Source organism: Lissotriton vulgaris, chromosome 3_1 (assembly GCF_964263255.1).
Source record: "Lissotriton vulgaris chromosome 3_1, aLisVul1.2, whole genome shotgun sequence".
Taxonomy (NCBI): domain Eukaryota; kingdom Metazoa; phylum Chordata; class Amphibia; order Caudata; family Salamandridae; genus Lissotriton; species Lissotriton vulgaris.
The window spans coordinates 1,051,902,766-1,051,922,956 of NC_141689.1; the positions used below are offsets into that span (position 1 = coordinate 1,051,902,766).

The following is a 20,191-nucleotide window of genomic DNA, read 5'->3' on the forward strand; positions in this document are numbered from 1 at the left end:
CCTGTCAATAGCACTCATGGAGGGTGCTTGCTGAGAAAGCCAAGATCATCAAGTGAAAGTCACGGTAGCTGTAAGCTCACAGGCATCCAACAACATGGTTTATTTTCCACTAGGGTAAGGGCCTCTGCATCCTTGCTGCCCCAAAGCTCCACTCTGTGAAAGGCAGTGCCCATGGCCGGTTTATACATTTGCAGCACCAGGGAAATTAGACGGAATTTGGAGCTTCTCTGAACTTTTTAACAGCCCCTCAATATGGCGACACCAGTCCAGCTGCTCACTAAGGATCAATCCTAGATATTCAAAAGTGTGCACACGCTCCAGAGAGGAACCTTTAAGCCGTTGATTTGGTCTAGTGGTGTGAAGAGATTTAGTACCATGTATTTTCTTTATGTGACGTTGATTTCTAGTCCCCTCTTGGTGCAATAAGTATCAAAATAGTTTAGAATCTTCTGCAACCCCATGGGTGACTTAGATATTAATAAAGTGTCATCCACGAACATGAGGGCCTGTAAGAAATTATCCCTGTGAGACTTGGAGAATCTCCCTCACACCGGCTCAGATGAACAATTATGGGCTTAACATAAATTGTAAAAAGGGTAGGTGCTAAAACGATACCTTGCCTGACCTCTCTTGTGACGGAAAAGCGGTCTGTAAGCTCGCCACACTTGTAATCAAATATTGCAACATCGGTCGAGCTGGAGGCAATGTCTGTTCTGGATATGACATAGGTGTCAACACTGGATCTTCATTCAGCTCTGTCCCAGCTACCTGTGACAGGCTGGCTGAAGCCGGTATCAATTGTGAGGCGAGAGAGGAAGCCTATTCAGGAGTTTGTAGAGATACAGTAATGGATCACAAGGTAACTGACCATGCTAGGAGGGACATGCTGACAATAGCCCAAATGGAGGCCCCCTGGCAGTTCGTGGGGCCCGAAAGCACCACAGAGGTAGCTGGAAGTCCACTTCAAATTTGCAGCAAGGCCAAATTGCAAACTATGATTCCATTGATGGGGTAAATATGCCAGTGAGCATTGGGTTCCAATAGGATGCAAGATGCGAAGAGACCAAGCAGTGTAAGAATTGTTAAGGCTGGGACAGTAGCTATTGTCTGAAACATCAGGGTCCTAGTCTAAAAGTCCTGGGAAACGCTGCACCTGTGGGAATGCCCTCATGGAAACTGTATACAGAATACTTCCAATAAAGGGAAACCGTCTGAGAAGGTGGAAGATGGAACGTGGGCTTGTTAATGGAAAATCCCAGAGTAGACAGCAGTGACACAACTGTCACAAGGGGGCGCACTACTAGTTGAGGTGAACCCACCTTCAATAGCCAGCCGTCTAGGCATGGGAGTCTGTAGATCCCTAAACTCTGAAGATGAGCATCCAACATGGACATGAAATTCGACAAATAAGGGATGCTGGCAGTCTAATGGGTAGGAGTGTTAGATGAAAGTATTGTGGCCCAACTACAAAGCATAGATACTTCTGCGAGCCTGCAGGATTAGCACACGAAAGAGCACATCCTGCAGGTTTAAGACACTATCCAGTTCTCGAGATCCAGATCCAACAAGACCTATGCAAGAATCATCTTTTTTATCTTCTGCTTCTTGAGAAACAAGTTCAAGACTATGATGGTCGAAATCAAACTCAGGGTTCCGTCCTTCTTGGCGCTGAAGAAGTACCTGTTATTGCAACCCAGGCCCCTGTCTGTCTCATACAAAATTTCTCCTAGGCAAGCGATGTAGTCACCTCTTGGGACTTAATAGTGGCATGACCTGTGGAAGTCTGAGCAAAACTAGAGGAATGAAAGTTGGGGAATAAGAAAAAGGAAGTGCATAACCCTGTCAAACAATTTGAAAGACTTATTCACCCAACATGATAGAGTAATAGTGGGGGAGACTGCACCTGATTCAGCCCCCTATTAGGCACAACTTTCTGAAGAAGTGAAAACTAAAGGGGCTGGGTGGAATCGAAGCAGGATGAGGGAGGTGGAAGACTGTTGATGCTATTGGAGACCTCTTCCCATACAATGGCCCCTGACCCTGGAGCCACAGAAAGATTCAAAAGACTGAACAGGATATGAGGTCTGCCTCTAACAATAGACAAGGCTCCTCTAATATCCTAGGAACTCTCAATACTGTTGGTGGAATTGGCAAACAAGGAATGAGCCACAGCTCTGCTATTCTTAAAGCATTCTAGGGAAGAATCTGCCATCACGTCAAACATTTAAACCCAATCAAAACGTGTGTGCATTGGTGATGTTCTAGGAAAAAACTGTGAATTGCTTCTTATAACAACACTGAAGCATATAGCCTAGGTGAAACAATCAATGGTATTCATGCTAGATCTCACAATATACTTGCAGACTACTGGCCAGCCTGTACTGTCTGTGCAAAGGAATTTAGAAAGATCTCAGGCAAAGTGGGCAGAATCTCACTTGCCATGTCCCAGAAGAGGATGGTGTAACAACCCCTGAAACAAAGAGATTTCAAGTGCTAGAGCGAAAACCTACGAAATGAAAACACTCTTTTGCCCACAATGTCTATTTTTTGCGATAATCTTTCCGGTGGAGCAGTGGTACAAGGATTTAGAATGACTCTGCTCAAAGCAATCTGAAAAATAAGGCTCTCATTAGTAGAATAATGTATCAGGAAAGTTGGATCAACTAGTTAAAGTCTATGCAATCTAGCAATCGGGCTACACTGGTGGGGTCAAGTATTAAGAAGGCATAGAGCACCACATTTTGTGTTTTCTTTTCAACTTTGTATTGAACTTTCTCAAATATAGTGAACAAGAGCAAGACTGGGAATGACCATCAATTTTAGACATTGTTTCTTATTGTGGGTAACAAAGTGTTTAGCTTCTCGCCACTGATGGGTATCAAATGTATCAAGGAGATATCAAATGCATCATGGTGCATTTGTAACAGAGCTTGGAGCTATGTTTGGGGCTGAGGCACCAAAGAAAGATGTTGTGCTGGTCTGTGGAAGGCATCTGCTAGCAGCACGGTTTTAAACCCTGTGGTGTTTTTGGGTGTTTGCAGGGCAGCAACATCTCAATAAAAAGTTGAAAAATTGACGGATACCAGTTCCTTGTCGTACGGTGAAGAAAATAGAGGATATTACGTCTGCATGCAGGGTGCCACTTACATGTGGGCTCTGTGTTGTCATGCCTGGAGGAGGGATGGAATTATGATGGATGCCAATCCCATCACCTGGCAGCGTGCAGGAGCTATTGCAGTAGTTTCCAGATCAAGTCTGGCACCTGAGAATATTGTCTGGCTTGGGTCCCTGAAAGCTCGTTTGGGTTATATTGGGTATGAGAATCTCTGGTCCTCTCCCTCTGACATAATTTCAGTGTACAAGTCAGAATGTAAAGGTGCTTACTGGTGTTATATTGACAATTTACATCTACACACCACTTGGGTTGGTTCACTCAATGCATCCTTTTTGGAGTTCAAAGTGGACTACCATTTGGAGGAGTTCCTAGATAAGATTGAACCTCCCCATGCAAAGTTTTATATCTTACATTTTATATGGGAACTCAGCCCCTTGGTTCATTTACAGCCGAATGGAACCGCCATCCTTGTGACCAGGATGGGGTTTGCCCATTCTTCTCACGGGTGGAAGAATCACCTGAGCATGTGCTGTTCTTCTGCCCTACCTATCAAGGTTTTAGAAGGAGGTCGATTTTACCAGTATGCCGCAACCTGGGGGTTTCTGAATTTTAGGATTGAATTTTATAGTATTACGAAGTGATACTAGGCAGTCTATTGTCTTTGCTGTTTCCCGGTTTCTGCTGTTATTGTGGGGGCTTAGACAGAAATTGCTGTCCAGCTAAGGAATTGGGAACAATAAACTGACCTTTTTTCCTAATCTGTTCTTAAAAATGACTATTGTTTTAAAAAATCTTGACGTTAAATTCTTTGAGTCATTTGCTGGAAAGTTTTGATGAAATGAGAATTAATGTACAGCTGCTTATATTGTTTGAAATATTCTTCTGTATTATATTTTTATCATGCTCTTTTATGGCCCTGGAGCCGAAATAAAGATATGACTGACTGGAAGATTCACAAGGTTAGAAAACTGAGGTTAAAAATACCAATCAGAAAATAAGAATGCAATGGGAGTTCCACATGGTAGATTGTTACAACTGCGTCACATTATTATGCAGTTTGATTACTACAATACAGAGGTAATCTTGCATGACTGTGCATTGTTTTGGAATGTCGCTGTAATACAAATTATGTGCCTGTTGGAAATAGGCAGTTGAAAACAGATGCAAAATGAGTTGCAGATAGTAAAAATGATCATCAACTCTGCTTTCCCGTTTGCTTATACTTCCATCAAACAGCAACTGATTTGAGGCGCACAATACCATATTCCAGGAGTGAAAGTTAAATTTGGTGAAAATGAATAACAACGAAGGGGAAATGCTGCATTTTCAGCACAGAACTAGATCACATAAGAACAAGGTATTTACCTTTGGTAACACTTTATCTAGTAGAGACTCCATCTAGCTGTAGAGTCCTTACCTTAGAATGATCTCCAGGTGTCAGACTTGAAATGCAACTTTTTTGTGAGTAGTATCTCTGTGTGTTGGTAGGTGGCTTCATTCAGCTCCACCCTGCTTGTCAAAGTCATCCGTGCTTGAAGTGACCTGCACAGTGTCTTTATAGACGCCACCCCAGTACGCTGACTGTTTTATTTTGCAACTTTCAACGCCAGGTGTTGGGAGCCACGAAGAACACTGAGCACTGGTGAGGCAGACTAGGGCCCTGAAGGGGAACAGGCTTGACTCTAGAAATCCGTTCGCAGAGATGGGAGGTTGAGTGGGTCGGCAGGGAATCTGCAGCTAGATAGAGTCTCTACTAGCTAAAGTGCTACCGAAGGTAAGTAACTTGTCCATGTGAGAGAGACTTCTAGCCGCAGATTCCTTACCTTAGAATATATACTATTTCACACGAAAAAGTCCTGCAGGACCGAACGGGCAAAGTGCCCATCCTATAAGACCTGACTGTCCAGACAGAGGTGCTTTGTAAACGTGTGCAGGGAAGCCCATATTGCTGCCTGGGAGATGTCCATGAATGAAACTCCATGTGCTAAAGCAGTGGTCACAGCCCTAGCGCTAATAGAAAGAGCACGCAAACCTTCTGGGAGTTGCGTCTTGGCCAATGCGTAGTAGATTTTAATGCAGAGCATGATCCCTTGGAGAGGGTCCATTTCTGCACAATCTTCCCTTTCTTGGCTCCGACATACCCCACATAAAGAATGTTGTCTACTCAGAACTCTTTCGTGTGGTCAAGGTAGATCGATAATGCTCTTTTTGGGTACAGTCAATGGAGTCGGTCCTCTCCCTTAGAAGGATGCGGTGGAGCATAAAAGGCAGGCAGGCTCATAGGCTGCACTACATAAAAGAGAGTGACAACTTTCGACAGAAGGAAGCTCTAGTGTGAAGAACCAGCTTGTCTGGAACGCTGGTTAGGTATGAGGGCTTGAATGACAAAGTCTGAAGATGGCCATGCTCAGTAGCTCATGATACCAGACTCTCAGTGCTGAGTTCGGAGCCACACAAGGATGACTTGGGCCCGGTCTGTCTTGATCATCTTGAGAACTCTGGGCAGGAGTGGTATGGGCGGAAAGGCATACAGGAGGCCTGAGCTCCACTCAAGACAAAAAGCGTTTCCGAGTGAGTGCCACCTTGGAAACGCCAGAGCGCAAAACTGCTGACTTTGCACGTCCTCGGCATAGGCTAACAGATCTAACCGAGGCTCTCCTTACTGCTAAAAGAGAACTTGTGCCACCTTCAGGTGGAGATGCCCTTCATTATCCGCTAAGCATCTTCGGCTCAGTTTTTCCGCTCTGGCATTCAGAGAACCCGCCAGGAGTTGAACCACCAGGGATATACCCTGCTGTTCCAGCCATGTCCAGAAACGCAAAGCCTCTTGGCAAACGGTCCATGGCACCACCCCACTCAGTTTATTGCAGTACTATGTGGCGTTGGCGTTGTCTGTGAATACTTGCACCCGCCAGCCCCTAAAGGAGGGAAGATAGGCTTTCAATGCCAGTCGGATCGCACCGAGCTCTAGCACGATGATGTGGAGTCCGGATTCCGCTGGAGACCAGATTCCTCTGATCTCCACCTCTAGCAGATGGCTGCCCCATCCCAGAATGATGCCTTTTTCATGTACTGTCAGATCTGGTTGGGGAAGGGAGGGGGCACTGCCTCTGACCCAATCGCGGTTCGTTAGCCACCACTGCAGATCTTTCGCAGTTCCTGCAGAAATCTGGACAAGGTTGGAGAGATTCTCCTGATGCTGAGCCCACTTGAACTTCAGGTCCCAGTGCAGTGTCTGCATATGCCATCTGGCATGTGCTACTAGCAGGATGCAGGAGGCCATGAGGGCTAGCAGCCTCAGAGTCAGTCTCACCAAAACCCAGGATAGAGGCTGAAATATTGGTATCATAGCCTGAATATCCTGGACTTGCTACTTGGGAGGATAAGCCCAAAACTGCACTAGGTCTAACACAGCTCCGATGAAAGGCAGCGTCTGAGAGGGAGTTAGGTGTGACTTTAGCACATTGATAGTGAACCCCACCAAGTGCAGAAAGTTTGCCGTACTCCACCAAGAGCAGAAAGTTTGCCGTAGTCTGGAAGAGGAAGACGACAGCCTGGGGTGAGCCCGCCTTCAACAGCCAGTTAATGAGATAGGGGAAAATTGGCACCCTTTATCTCCACAGATGAGCTGCAACCACCGCCATCCCTTTGGTGAACACCGAGGGGGGCTGGTAAAGTCAAAAGGAAGCACAGTGAACTGAAAGTGTTCGTGGTCTACCGTAACCCACAGGTAGCGCCTGTGGGCAGGCAGGACGTGAATGTGGAAAAAAGGGTTCTGAAAATTCAACACTACCATCCAATCTTCCAGGTTGAGGGAATACAGAACTTGAATGCATGATCATTTTGAATTTCTCCTTTGTCAGGTTGAAATTGAGAGCGCTCAGGTCTAGTATAGGATGAAGGCATCCGTCCTTCTTAATCACCAGACAGTAGTGGGAATAAGAAAAATGACCTCCTTCGGGATGCCGGTACCCTCTCTTTGGCTCCCTTTGGCAACAGAGTGGTCAATTCCTGGCGGTGTGAGGAGAAATGTTCCTCAGTCAACCTGTCGTGAGTGGTGGGCATGGGTGGAGGGGTAGCCATGAAGGGGAAGGATTAGCCCCATTACACAATCTGGAGAACCCAGTGGTCTGATGTTATTGACCTCCAGTGGTGCAGGTGATGGTGAATCCTGCACCCTCCACTGGTCGCCCGTGATAGTCAGAGGGCAAACTAAAGGGGCTTGGCGGCGGCGGCTGCCGGGGGCAGTGGGCTGGGCCATTCTCTGCCTGCCTGACGCATTGTGCTTGTGGGTACTGCATCCTCCGCCACGCAGAGGCTGGGAAGCTTGCGGGCTATGGTGGCTAGGTGTCTAAGAAAGTGGCTTGTAGCCCCTTCCGTTGCCACAAAAGGAGCAAAAGGTAGACTGGGTGGGATCTGGGGACCATGGATAGGTCCAAAGACCTGGCTGTAGCCCTGATGTCCTTGAAGCTCTCCAGCACTGAGTCCGGCTTATCCCCGAAGAGACAGAAGCCATCAATGGGCATTTCCATAAGCAACGCTTGAACATACGCCGAAAAGCCAGTTGTTCTCAGCCAGCGGTGGCATCGAAGGCCACCGACAAAAAAAACACTCAGCCCAGCAAGTAGGTCATGCCGGGACCACATCCGATTACAAACTTAGCTGCGTCCCTCCCATCTGCATATAGCGTGGACGAGTATGGCTAGGGTCTCCTCTAGAACCATGGGCAGCACATGTGCAACCGAATCCCATAGTGCATAGGAATAACATCCCAAAAGGCACGCCATATGTTCAGTGACCGCAGTGCCAAGCTGGTGGAAGATTTTCTTGCCTAAAATGTCCAGCCTCTTGGATTCCCTATCCGGTGGGGTGGTAAGGAATGCACCAGGGTTTACAGTAGAAGTGGAGGCTTGGACCACTAATCTCTCTGGGGTAGGGTGTCGCGTGAGAAAACTGGGGTCCCTTGGAGCAGGCGATGGTGGCGAGCAATTGTCCTGTTCACAGGAGCCCCGTGCAGAGTTTCGACCACGCCCCAAGCTGGACATCCGTAAGGGCTTTATTAAAAAGGAGAAGCTGTTTTAAGGAGGTCACTCCCGCCTGAGGCACCTCTGTCATGATATTAGTCTTGATTGCCACTGAGGGCAGTCTAAAGTCCAGAATGTAAGTCGCACTTCTCACGACCATAGTAAAAAAAGCTCCCTTTTCCATAAGCCACAGTATGAGGAGAGATCATACCAGTATCTGGAGAGGTATCCAGTCCACTGGTGTCTGTCAATCCTCACACCAGTCCAAGTTGGGGTCTATGGGCTGGTATTCCTCATTGTCCAGTGGCCCCTCCTAATCCTCCCCAAGTCCTAGCCCGAAGGAACAGGGCTCAGGCTCCAATCTGGTGGCAAGCTCTATTTATTTCAAAAAGCAAGGGTTAAGGCATAAAAGCAGTACCTGCTTCACCTGTGACTTGAATGTTATGGCAATGGTGCTTATGAATCCAAGGAACACAACCCTGTCTGTTCCTTCAAGGGCAAAGCCCAAAAAATGCAATGAACAATATGGAGTCAGCACCCATCTATGAAGTGTTCTTTGGCAGTCACTATTGTTCTCAATATATATAAGAGTACAAGGTCTTGTAATAAGAAAAAAGTCCGGACTGTTGCAAAGTTTCTTATTCAAATTCTTTATTGTAGTGATCCAAGACAGGCAAAAAATCCAAGCACAAATATGGATTTCCCTTCTTAGCCGACGCGTTTCGTCTCAAACACTGAGACTTCTTCAGGGCTCAAATATCAGTATTAGTAAAAAAAAAAACATTTCTCAATACAGCAAAGTAAGATTCCTTTAGAATGGCAGGGTAATGATTCCTCTGGTCTTTGTAAAGTGCAATTAAGATATACTGCTCAAGGAATAACAATATATGTTGTTCTTGTTCTTGTCAAGCTGTTTACATTATACTTTGTCTTGTTCTGCAGAAAAGAGGCATGGTAGCCAAAGGAGAATCGCGTATCACCGGTCAAACTGGATTTTCCTTTTCCTAGGCGGTGGCAGAGAAATCAGAGAAGGGATACTCATGGAGAGGCACTATAAAAGCTGCCTCCATTTGGGAAGAAAGGGATAAGTAGCCTAGAAATTGAGAGAGAGCGCATTATAAGAAGGGAAATCCCAGGATGCTTAGAAGGGGACAGAGATTTATACGAAGTCATACTGTGAATTTGAGGGAGGGCTGAAGAATCCTAACCAAGAGGCTATTGTTGGACTGTTTGAAAGGGAAATTGAAGCGGAAAATAAAATTACTGCATTTCAAAAAGTAAAACTGTCGTTTTTGAAGTAATTCAATCCCACAGGAACAACAATGCCTAATAATTGGTTGGTGTTACTTGATTTTTCTTGTGACATTGAGAAGCCAGATTAAAGAACACTGTTTTAGTGAAGTCAGGCCCGTGGGTGCTGTGGATATAGAGGACACAAAGTGAATTGGAACTTAAGGTAAAAAAAAAAACTGCCAAAAAAGCAAATAATAAAATGTTTATCAGAAAAATATTGCCTTAACTCAGAGTATCCTAAGGATTAGAATAAAGAGAGCTTGGTATAAAACTATGCCATCATGTTAGGGAAAAGCGGAAACACCTTGGAAAGTGACACTATCTCTGATCTAATATGTCACAGAATTTAAGATTTAATAATACCTGTTCGCGAATAACACAAATATGTGTGCCCCTTATGAGCTACAAAGCTCAAACATATACAAATATTAAATATTACTCCGTGTAAGTCTCATTTGTATTCCATGCTACAACTGCTGCCATCTGTGTTTTTGATCCTATCCAAACAAGCTTCAACTCTCGTCTCAGATCTATCAGATTCAGTTGTGAATTTCGGGTCTCAGTAGACTCTTGTGTAAATTCAAAGTGCCTTTGCGTGGATTACCGGCAAACTCCTAATTTGCGACACGTGTTATTATAAAAACACTGACACTCTAAATGTGAAATGTTATAATACTTTACAAAACATTCAATGCACTCAGGGAAAAACCTCCATGCACGGGGCACTTTTGAAACCTACACTAACAACGTTATTATTATAACAGCTAGAATGGTTAAAGAAAAAAGGTACATAAAAGCAACAGTAAACTATTCGTTTTACATAAATACTGACAAATAAATTAAAAGACAGTATATTTATAAACCACAATAGAAATCGTGCACAAATAAGAAAATCATGAGAACATAATCAAAAAAACTATTGCTGCAAAAACATCTTTTACTAAAAAAGTGGGCTATACAGCTATATTGAGCCTGGTTGGGCTGTCACTCTGCAGTGGTGACTTCTAAGACAAGGAACGGCCTGCTATTTAACTTCGAGCACAAAAGGGTTTTATCGGATTTTTCAAGCTATTAGAAACACAACTATATGTCAATTCCTGCTAAGACCACACATTGGTTCAAGCTCTAGCTTAGCGCCTGGACACCCCTTTTTGGACGTAATCGAGAGCTATATAAAAGTTTCAATCAATTTAAATCATGGAGGCAGCAACAATAAACTATTTTAACTTTACTTTAGACATACTTTGGTGAACAAAAGTACTAACTAATAAAATAAAAGCCACGTCAGACATTAGAAAGGACGAAGCTAGTGCTAGGTATAGGGCAGGTACTTCCATTCTGAGAACAACTATAACATGAAAACCTTATCCGAGCCCGTGCAAAAAATTAGGTCTCGTAGCAAAAACACAGCGCGTCAGCGCTGTGTCTCGCCAGAGATCTTTTGTTGCTGACCCTGCTTCCCAGGAGACAGCACCTGGCGCGCGCATCGCCTTGGAGGCGATTTGAAAAGTGCCACGCGAACGCGTGCTGTGGCCAGGCGCTGTCTCCTGGGAAGCTCAAGCACCACACACGCATGCGCATACACACAGACACACACACAAGCGCCCATGCACGCACGCACATACATACATAAATACAGAGACACCCCCCCTCACACATACACACACGCGTGCACACACCCACAAGTGCACCGAGGCCCCCCTCCCCCGCCGTCACCGTCGCACACATACATACACACACGAGCATACACACACACACAAGTGCACCAAGCCCCCTCAGCCTTTTCGCACTTACCTGGCCAATGTCGGGGACTCTGTTCTCAGCACGGGGCGCCCAACCTCCTGCTGGCGCGGCCCCGGGGCTCTACACCGCTCACAGGAGCCCAGGGCCGCAAGACGCATTGACTCCGCCTCCCTCCTCTTCCGGTCTGGACGTGACCCCGCCCCCGTCACAGGCGACCGTGCCTGACTTCCGGGGCGGCCGCGGCGGGTTTTCCTGTTGTAACATACCACCACCGATCCAACCCCAGGTAAGAGTCAACAGGTGTTACAGTCTGACATTCGACTAGGCTACAACCATTATTATGGCATGTACGTGCTTTCCCAATCTGAGCACCACTTCAAGAGGAACTGGGTGATCAATTATTCGACCTGTCTTGTTTGTCGGTTTAATGTTGTGAGAGGCTGGTAGATAGATGACTCATGTTTAGCTTAGAACCGGTTTGATATGTTCGTGTGAAAGTAAAATGAATTGACCTTGGAAGACCTGTGTTGTGTCTTACGTGTACCGACTGACGGTTGTTCGGTAGGGTTTATCAGTTTTTTCTCAGAAATTAGGTTAATCGGACCACTGTTTTAATATCAGAGGATCCATATTACAATTGCGAGAGTTTGGGATTCAATGGCGTAGCACTAAATGAACGGAGAGAACAAACCTTAGGCCCCTGCCATACACCCCCTCCTCCCCACGCCCCCCTCCCCCCCCCCCCCCCCCAAAAAAAAATTGGAAGCGCAACTATATAAAACGGGAGCAGGATGGAAGGCGATTAGAAAGTGAAAAGGCTGCAGCAGCAGGAAATGAAGCAAGTGCAGTACCAAGGTCACACATGCACCGAGGGCTGAGGTGGCACCAAGAGTCTTTTTCCACGTACTCTTGTATAGAGGGCGGGTCAAGCCTGTTCATGCCTGCGCCAGACGCACAGTGTGGAGGTGGCTGTCCAGAGAGGCCGAGTCGCAGGACAAGAAATGTGTTATGGAAGTCCAGACCCCTCATTTAGCTTTTGCTGATAGTTACCAGTTAACGTCCTGACAGTAAACCAGACAACCACGTGCATCACCAGGGGTAAAAAAAAAAAAAAAAAAGAAAAAAACACAGTCGATAGCAAGCGCAGATACGAACGCGTCCTTGACGGAAACTAGTGTAGACATGGGGGAGAGGTAAGTGGATGAAAGAGCGGCTATGGTATTGTTGAGTGAGATAGTGGCGGAAGCTCGGGGCAATCAAACGGGGATCGACTTTGGGGGATGGAGAAAGTTCTGTCAAGGGCCTGGCCACAATGAGTCCGGCGGGTCAGACTGTGTAAATGAGAGATTCAGTGCACTAAGAATCAACTATGCTCCCTCCCTGGCCTCTGGGCCTAGTTGGCCCACCCCATGAACCTCTCTGGGCTCTTTGTCATTTATTGATTCAGGATCCCACATTTATTTCTGCCCCCGTTGGCATCTGCTACAGGTAGACCGGAGCTCGCAAATCCTCCTTTACTCCGATTCCCGAACCCCCTTCTTTTAGGCACATATTTAAAAGCAGGTACCAATACAGTCAGACAATTTCCTGCCTCTGGTTTCTGGAGTGGTACTTTTAATGCCAAGTAACAATGCTTTCAAGCAACTCAAGCAATGCAAGTCAGACAGCCTATGTGGCCCAACCAGAAACCAATAATTACACACACATTCACAAGAAACAACTGCTGCATAGCACTCAGAGAGTAAGGTAAATTTGGGATTGAGGGGGGGGGGGGGCGGAGGAGAGTTGCAAAAAAAGAACGCAAACCAGTACCACCAAGAAAAAAATCACCTCCTGCGTGTTCTTGACACACAGACCTCAGATGGTCCCAGGCTTTTTCTCTTGCTTATGTAACCACTACACCTATGTCTTTTATAGCTGTGACGTGGGGCCATTTAACAGCCATGACTGCAGCCTAGACACGGGCTGTGCTGAGACTCAGTCGGAGCCTCAGCCGCCAATTCCCACCCTCCCTATGTATTGTTGGGGAGGAGGGTGGGGGTGCTGGTGGGGGCAGGGAGCGAGCAGAGATTCAGCGCTGAGGCACGGGTAAAGAGAGGGCACGGGCGCCGTGAGCGGAGGTATCATTGACATAAGCCTGCGCTCTCACAGACTGCGGACACGGAGCCTGATGGCCTGCTGCCGCTGAATCCGAGCCCAGAAACATTATGTCATGGTGTTATAAAGCGATTACCGCCTCCCCAGGGAAGGGGGCGCTCGGGTCATCCAGCCATTCACACGTGTCAGCTGAGCCCAGCCTCCCTCGCTTTTGGAAAGGGGCGACCACTCGGTCCCCCCGAACGTATGGTGGAGTACCCCGATCCCCCCGGGAAGCCATTTTGGGCGGGAGGCGCGTCTCGGCTGGTATGCCCAAAGCGGCGTAGCCGGGGCGCGCTTTTTCCCGCCCAAGAGTGGGTTGTCCTAGACACTGAAGCCGTCAGCCACGCCCCTTGAGGCAGGAGGAGGCGGGTTTACGCCCGCCCAAGGAAGAATAAAAGGAGCGACAATCCAAGGAAGCGTCCTCTTGTTCCTGTGCTCTGAAGCTGCACCTCCTCGCTGCACGTGAGCTCGAGACGGAACGAAGAGCCAATTTTGAAATTTGTAATTTCTCTCTTTTCTCTTCTAGCACTGTAAATTGCGTCCAGGACCTTTCACCTACGTGGGGAAAATGCCGGGCAAGAGAGTCGCAAAGAAGGTCAGCACCGACCAAATGCTCCGGATGTTGGTGAAAGACATGGCAGAGATGAAGAGAAAAATGGCGGCCAGGGACGGTGCGGGAAGGCCGAAAAGATCCAACCCGGCGGAGGTCCCGGCCGGAAGAAGGAAGAGGGCCAGGAATGGGGCAAATGAGGACGAGGTCCCAGTTCCGGAGGCTCCCCCGGCGAGCCCTCCTAGACCAGCGGAGATTCCCGCGCCGGCTCCCGCCGAGGGCCAGCGGATCCCCGTGGTGGTTACCCCAGTGAACGATGGGGACATGCCCCCGGAGTTGGCCGCCCAGCTGGCGGCATGGTTGGGTAATAGCAGCGGGGGTTCCGTGGCTCCGGGGGACACGGCCGAGGAGGCCAAGCAATTAATGAGGCAGTTGCGGCAGTCACGGGAGGCCGCGAAACCACCTTGTCCGTTTGTTTCCCCGCAGGCTCCAGTAGGTCAACCCGCAGCTGGCACGAGTTCGGCAGCAACGGCGGTTACAGCTTCTAGCTCAGGTAAGCAGCTAATGCCGATTGCGGGGAAGGGGTCTGTACCCTCGAGAAGGGAGAAATTGGCTCAGCATATCCCGATGGAAATCAAGGAACGGATATGGGCTGAGAAATATGTAAACATGTTTTTCTTGCTAACTGATCATTACGAGATTGAGCATGTGAAAGTCCAGAAAGAGCTTATGCATCCGAGTGTTTGGCGCGCCAAAATGGCCGCTTTTAGAGTCGATGAGACGATAGGTAATTGGGGCAGAGCATTTGGCATATTCACTTCAATTATGGGGGAACGGAGACCTGAACTGTTGGCCGAGTTACCTGTGTACCAGACACGTATTATGGAATTCTCTCAGACATATGCGGGCAATGAGTGGTTTTGCTATGATAATATTTTTCGCAAGGCCAAGGAGTTCGACACGTGCCTGACGTGGGATTGTTACGACTCCATTTCTTGGCAAAAAATGGAGAACTCAGGCATGTTAAAGGCGCCATTGTTGGGGGGGGGCGGGGGTGAGTTTTCCCGCCATTCATCTGGGGCGCCCTTTCGGGCAGGGGCAAGTAATGAGCATCACCCAAGGTTGAATGGCAATACAGGTAAGAAAGGGGTATGCTGGAACTTTAACAGGGGAAAGTGTACGAGGCCCCAGGGGTCATGCAAGTTTAGGCACGACTGTGGGGGGTGTGGACAGTCCTCGCATCCCGAGACCATGTGCAGAGCCAAAACGGGTGATAACGGAAGTAGGGGAAGCGCCAAACAGGTCTGACATAGTCCGAGGGGCGCCTTTACCTACACCAGTTGATACCATGGCAATGATTCCTTGGCTCAGTGAATACCCGGATCATGTCTCCGCTGGGGTGTTGCGAGACGGTTTTTCCTATGGTTTCCGCATCCCGGTGGGGAATTTTCAGGGTAAAGCGCAGTGTAGGAACCAACTATCGGTCCTGCATAATACGGCGGTGGTGCAAGCGAAGATTGGGAAAGAGGTGGCCCGGGGTCGGGTTGCGGGACCATTCGACATGCCACCAGTTCCTAATTTTGTTTGTTCACCCTTGGGAGTGGTCCCCAAGAAGGACCCGGGTGAGTTTAGACTGATACATAATTTGTCAGCTCCGAGAGGTCTGTCAGTTAATGATGCGATAGACCCGGAGGTTTGTTCGGTGCGGTACGCATCCTTCGATGATGCAGTCGCCATGTTGAATCGCCTGGGGCCCGGAGCGCTGATGGCCAAATCAGACATCGAGTCAGCGTTCCGGTTGCTCCCGGTACACCCAGACGATCAGCGTCTCCTGGGCTTTATGTTTCAGGGGCGCTATTACATGGATAAATGTATGCCAATGGGCTGTTCCATATCTTGTGCTTATTTTGAGAAATTCAGTTGTTTCCTGCAATGGGCATTCACAAGAATGACGGGGTTTCAGCATGTCATGCATTATCTTGACGATTTTCTGTTCCTGGGGGCTGCCGGGGATACAGAATGTGCACAGGCTTTAAAAGAATTTTGTGATCTGATGAGGCAGTTTGGTGTGCCATTGGCGCCATGTAAGACTGTGGGGCCGTCAACTTCGCTCGAGTTTCTTGGAATAGAGCTCGATTCCGAAGAAGGTTGCTTCCGGTTGCCAGAAGAAAAGGTGCGGAAATTCAGGGCCTCGCTTGAGGCATGCATTAGGGAAACTAAGGTGAACTTGCATCAATTGCAACAGACTGTGGGTCAGTTGAATTTTGCCCTTAGGATAATGCCAATGGCCCGCCCTTTTTCCCGCTCGATTGCACAAGCCATGGTCGGTCTTAAAGAGGGGCACCACCGCACGAGGCTCTCGGCAGAGATTCGCCAGGACATGCGCATTTGGTTGGCATTCCTGGCGGATTTCAATGGTCGGGTTGTCTGGACCAAGCCGGCGGTGTCCTCCGAGGAGTTGGGGCTGTGGACAGATTCGGCGGGCAGTATAGGCTTTGGCGCCATATTTGGCAATCACTGGACGGCTCAAAGGTGGCCGCCATGGTGGCACAAGTGTGGGCTTACAAGTAACATTGCTTTTCTCGAACTGTTCCCTATTCTGGTGGCTTTGAAAACATGGCCTGAGGGGTTTAGGGATCACTCTGTGGTGTTCTGGTCTGATAACATGACCGTGGTTGAGTGTATCAATAGTCAGGCAGCACGATGTAAATGGATTCTGAGGTTGCTCAAAGAAATTGTTTTACTATGTATGCAATTGAACGTGCTCTTTAGAGCGAGGCATGTGCCAGGCGTGCTGAATCAGGCTGCTGATGCGCTTTCTCGTTTCCGTATGCAGGCCTTCTGGGGTTTTCTGCCCACAGCGGACCCGGTGGCGGCACCATTTCCCGAAGCTCTCTGGTCTCTCGGTGCCCTGAACTACAAAACCTCGTGGGAGAGAGTTTAGCACCCAGGACAAGGAAGGCATATGAAGGGGCGTTCCGTTCCTATTGGTCCTTTTTGGGTTCTGCTAGGAGGGAGCTTTGGGGCCAGGAAGAATTTGTCATAGAGTTTTTACTGTCATTACGCAGGGCAGGCAAATCGGTGGCTACGGCCCAGAGGCATCGGGCCGCCATTTCCTTCATGGCGCGGGCCCATGGTATCCAGGATCCTACAGCGTCTTTCGTAGTACAGAAAGCGCTGCGTGGGTGGCAACGCCTTGAGGGTCGCAGAGTAGATGAAAGGCACCCGATAGGTCTGGATAGGTTGGCCCTGTTACTGTCCGTACTCCCTGCAACATGTTCATCCCAGTCGGAAACAGTGTTATTCCGGGCCGCTTTTGCATTAGCATTCCATGGGGCTATGCGGGTAAGCGAACTGGTGGCAAGAAACAAGCAGGATACGGGGGGTGGTTTGTGCCGAGAGCACATTCAAGTAAAAGGGGAGACGATGATTGTCTTGTTTGTCAGGTCCAAGACCGATCAGGGGGCGATCGGGGACAGTGTAGTAGTCCAGCGGATTCCTGGATCTCCCATGTGCCCGGTTGCATGCGTTGAGGAGTATTTGGCGCAAAGGGCGGCATCATGGGGGGGGGACATTGCTGAGGCACGCAGATGCCACCCCACTGACAAGGTTTCAGTTCCAGCGGGTGCTAGCAATGGCAATTTCGGCCGCGGGCTTGAACCCGGGCGAGTTTGGGACTCATTCCTTCCGGATAGGGGCTGCTACAGAGGCTACAGCCAGGGGTCTGAGTGTGGAAAAAGTGAAACAGTTGGGGCGTTGGTCCTCGAATTGTTACAAAAGGTATGTGCGGTTGCACATGTTGTGAAGCTGATATCATGTACTCACGCTTCTTGTCTTTGTTTGGTTACAGTTTCGCAAACCTACGAGGCGGGGCGGACTGTGCAGTCGACCCGACACCTGGGAACCAGCGGTCAGAGATCACCGGCTGAGGAAAGAGTGGTGTGGGTCGTGGGCCACTCATACGTGAGGCGTGCCGCGGACGTATTCAAAGCAGGTGACATGATTCACACAGCTGGGGAATACGGGTACAGGGTGACCTTCTACGGAAGGGGCGGGCTCTGTATTGACCAGTTTCAACATTTTCTCGAGGGTTTGTTAGGGCGGACAAGGTCACCGCCATCTATACTCATAGTACATCTTGGGGGCAATGATTTGGTGGCCACTGGTAGACGACTACTTCTCGAGGCGATACTATCCACAGTAAGTTGGTTGGCGAGAAGAGCTCCAGGGTGCACGATTGCATGGTCCCATATGATTCCACGAAAAGTGTGGCGAGGGGCTAATTCAGTGTCTGCATTAAATCATTCTGTGAAAAAGGTGAATAACAAGCTGGGTAGACTGTTCCGTACCAGTACATTGCATTCGATTCCTCATGGTTGTATCAGGGGGGACAATATGTATCTAGAAGATGGGGTCCATTTGTCCCGGGTGGGGAATTCCTTACTCATAGGAGACCTCGTAGCCTGGTTAAGGAGTTTACAGCATGACCTTTAGGTAGGAGTTTTGTGGGGGGTCCGGATAGCCGGTCAACTATCCGGCCTGTGGCGGTAAGGTCATGATCGGTGAGCAGTCATTGGAAGATCCCTAGGGGGGGGCGTCACCCATTACGGATGGGAGCGCCCGGGGGGAGGTGGCCATTGGCCCCTCAACGGGGAGGCGGTCCCTTCTAAAGGACGGGACGCCTAAAGGAAAGGGAAGGCGGTCAAGGCCCCTCCCAGGATAGGAGGGGCTACGGGCCCCTCCTGGGAATTTCCCGGGGCCAGGACATCTGCGACGGCAGATGTGGTAAGTTGTGTGGGGTGGGGAGGGGGGTCTACGCTACCTTCTAGACACCTCACACGAGTCCTCGGACAACCACTTAGATGGCGTCGAGTTAACAGGGGCCCCCGTCAAGACAAGGGAAATTGGTATGGCACATGAGGTGCAGTCCTCTGTGCGGCCGCCCCTCACAAGTGAGGGGGGAGTTCTGGTTTAGGGATATGACACCGGTTACGACCTTGCCGTTGGCCCTTAACGTTAGGATGTACAATTTCAATTTGAAATGCATTTTGTAAGGATGTTAGTATCGGCTAGGAGAACCTTTGTATTAGATATGTGTTAAGGTTAGCCAAACATCGTAATGTGGATATGAAATTGTACATGATATGAAACTGTTATTTTAATGTTTTTGATTTTGTTTCATATTCTAATAAATACGGCCGGGAGGGTAACTCCCTCCCGCCTTCCAAAAGTTCAGAACTGTTTCCGGTTTCCCAATTCTTGGGGATTGTGTTGAGAGGGGGTGGCGGGTATCTCAGCCATAGTCTGCCGCTTCATAAACAAACACTCCAGGCCAGAACCCACACGCGGGAGTCGAGAGGGCGCTCACGGGGATGAATACGCACTCTGCACTTGCTGGGTGCTTGCTTACTTGCCTCGTTTCAAGACAGTGGTTGATTTGCCAGTGAGATACTCGTCACTTAATGCTTGTTACTAGCCTATTAAACATTGGTGCATGGGTTTTGGCGTACATTTATTAACATATTATACACTTGAGCGCCTTGAGACCTTTTGATGAAACGTGCGCTATACAAGAGTATAAGAGATTAACCATTGTTATTTGTAATATCAATACATCTAAGTCATGTAAATACAACTCATATTGCATTACAAATGCTATAGGTGTCACATTTGCAAATGTTATAGCTATTGGCATTGTCATACACAATGTCAATAACTCAAACTTTAATGCTGCGAGACCTATTGCATTGTAAATGCTTGTTAAAAGGTTGGTTTTAAACATTGCTCCTCAATATTTTTTGTCTTGTCTTGTTGCATTTCAATTTTAAAAAGTATCTCACTATACCTTCAGTTTAGACTGCAGCTGCTTCACTTCCAAATCAACGGCCCTTGAAGGAGTGTCAGAAATGGCCTGTGGATGATCAGGACTTGCAGGAAATAGCACTTCTGTAGAAACTCTGGCCTGGGCTAGCTGTTCTCTGAGCTGGTCTACTGATTTTTCAAGGTCTTCTTTCTCACGCTGGACCGCGGTAAGGTCACAAGTCATTTTCTAATGTTCAGACAAAAGACAGAGGATGTCAAATGCAGATAACCAAGGTGAAAGAAAAAAACAGCCAATTTCAAATAAATCTTTTGCATTTTTAGGGTTTCTTTGTCATTTGCTTAGCTCGCCTAAAGCACTTTGTTTAAATTGCTCTCTACACAAGTGGAGTGGTGTGGCTCACTGGTTAGAGGCAGCAGACCCGGAAGCAAAAGTCGGCCCGGGATCAGGGTTCAATTCCCGACCCGCGTCGTGGACCAGGGTCAGCGGACTCGATAATTCTCGCC

At 48.2% G+C, this 20,191-nt stretch overlaps 1 protein-coding gene across 1 annotated transcript in view; it reads right to left on the bottom strand.

The window, feature by feature from the left end:
* CNTLN (centlein) overlaps nt 1-20,191 on the bottom strand; it is a 1,560,264-nt gene that overhangs the window by 395,525 nt on the left and 1,144,548 nt on the right. The window contains exon 20 of the mRNA XM_086961469.1: nt 19,710-19,913. Coding sequence (XP_086817595.1) covers nt 19,710-19,913 — 204 coding nt within the window. The remainder of the gene's footprint in view (nt 1-19,709; nt 19,914-20,191) is intronic.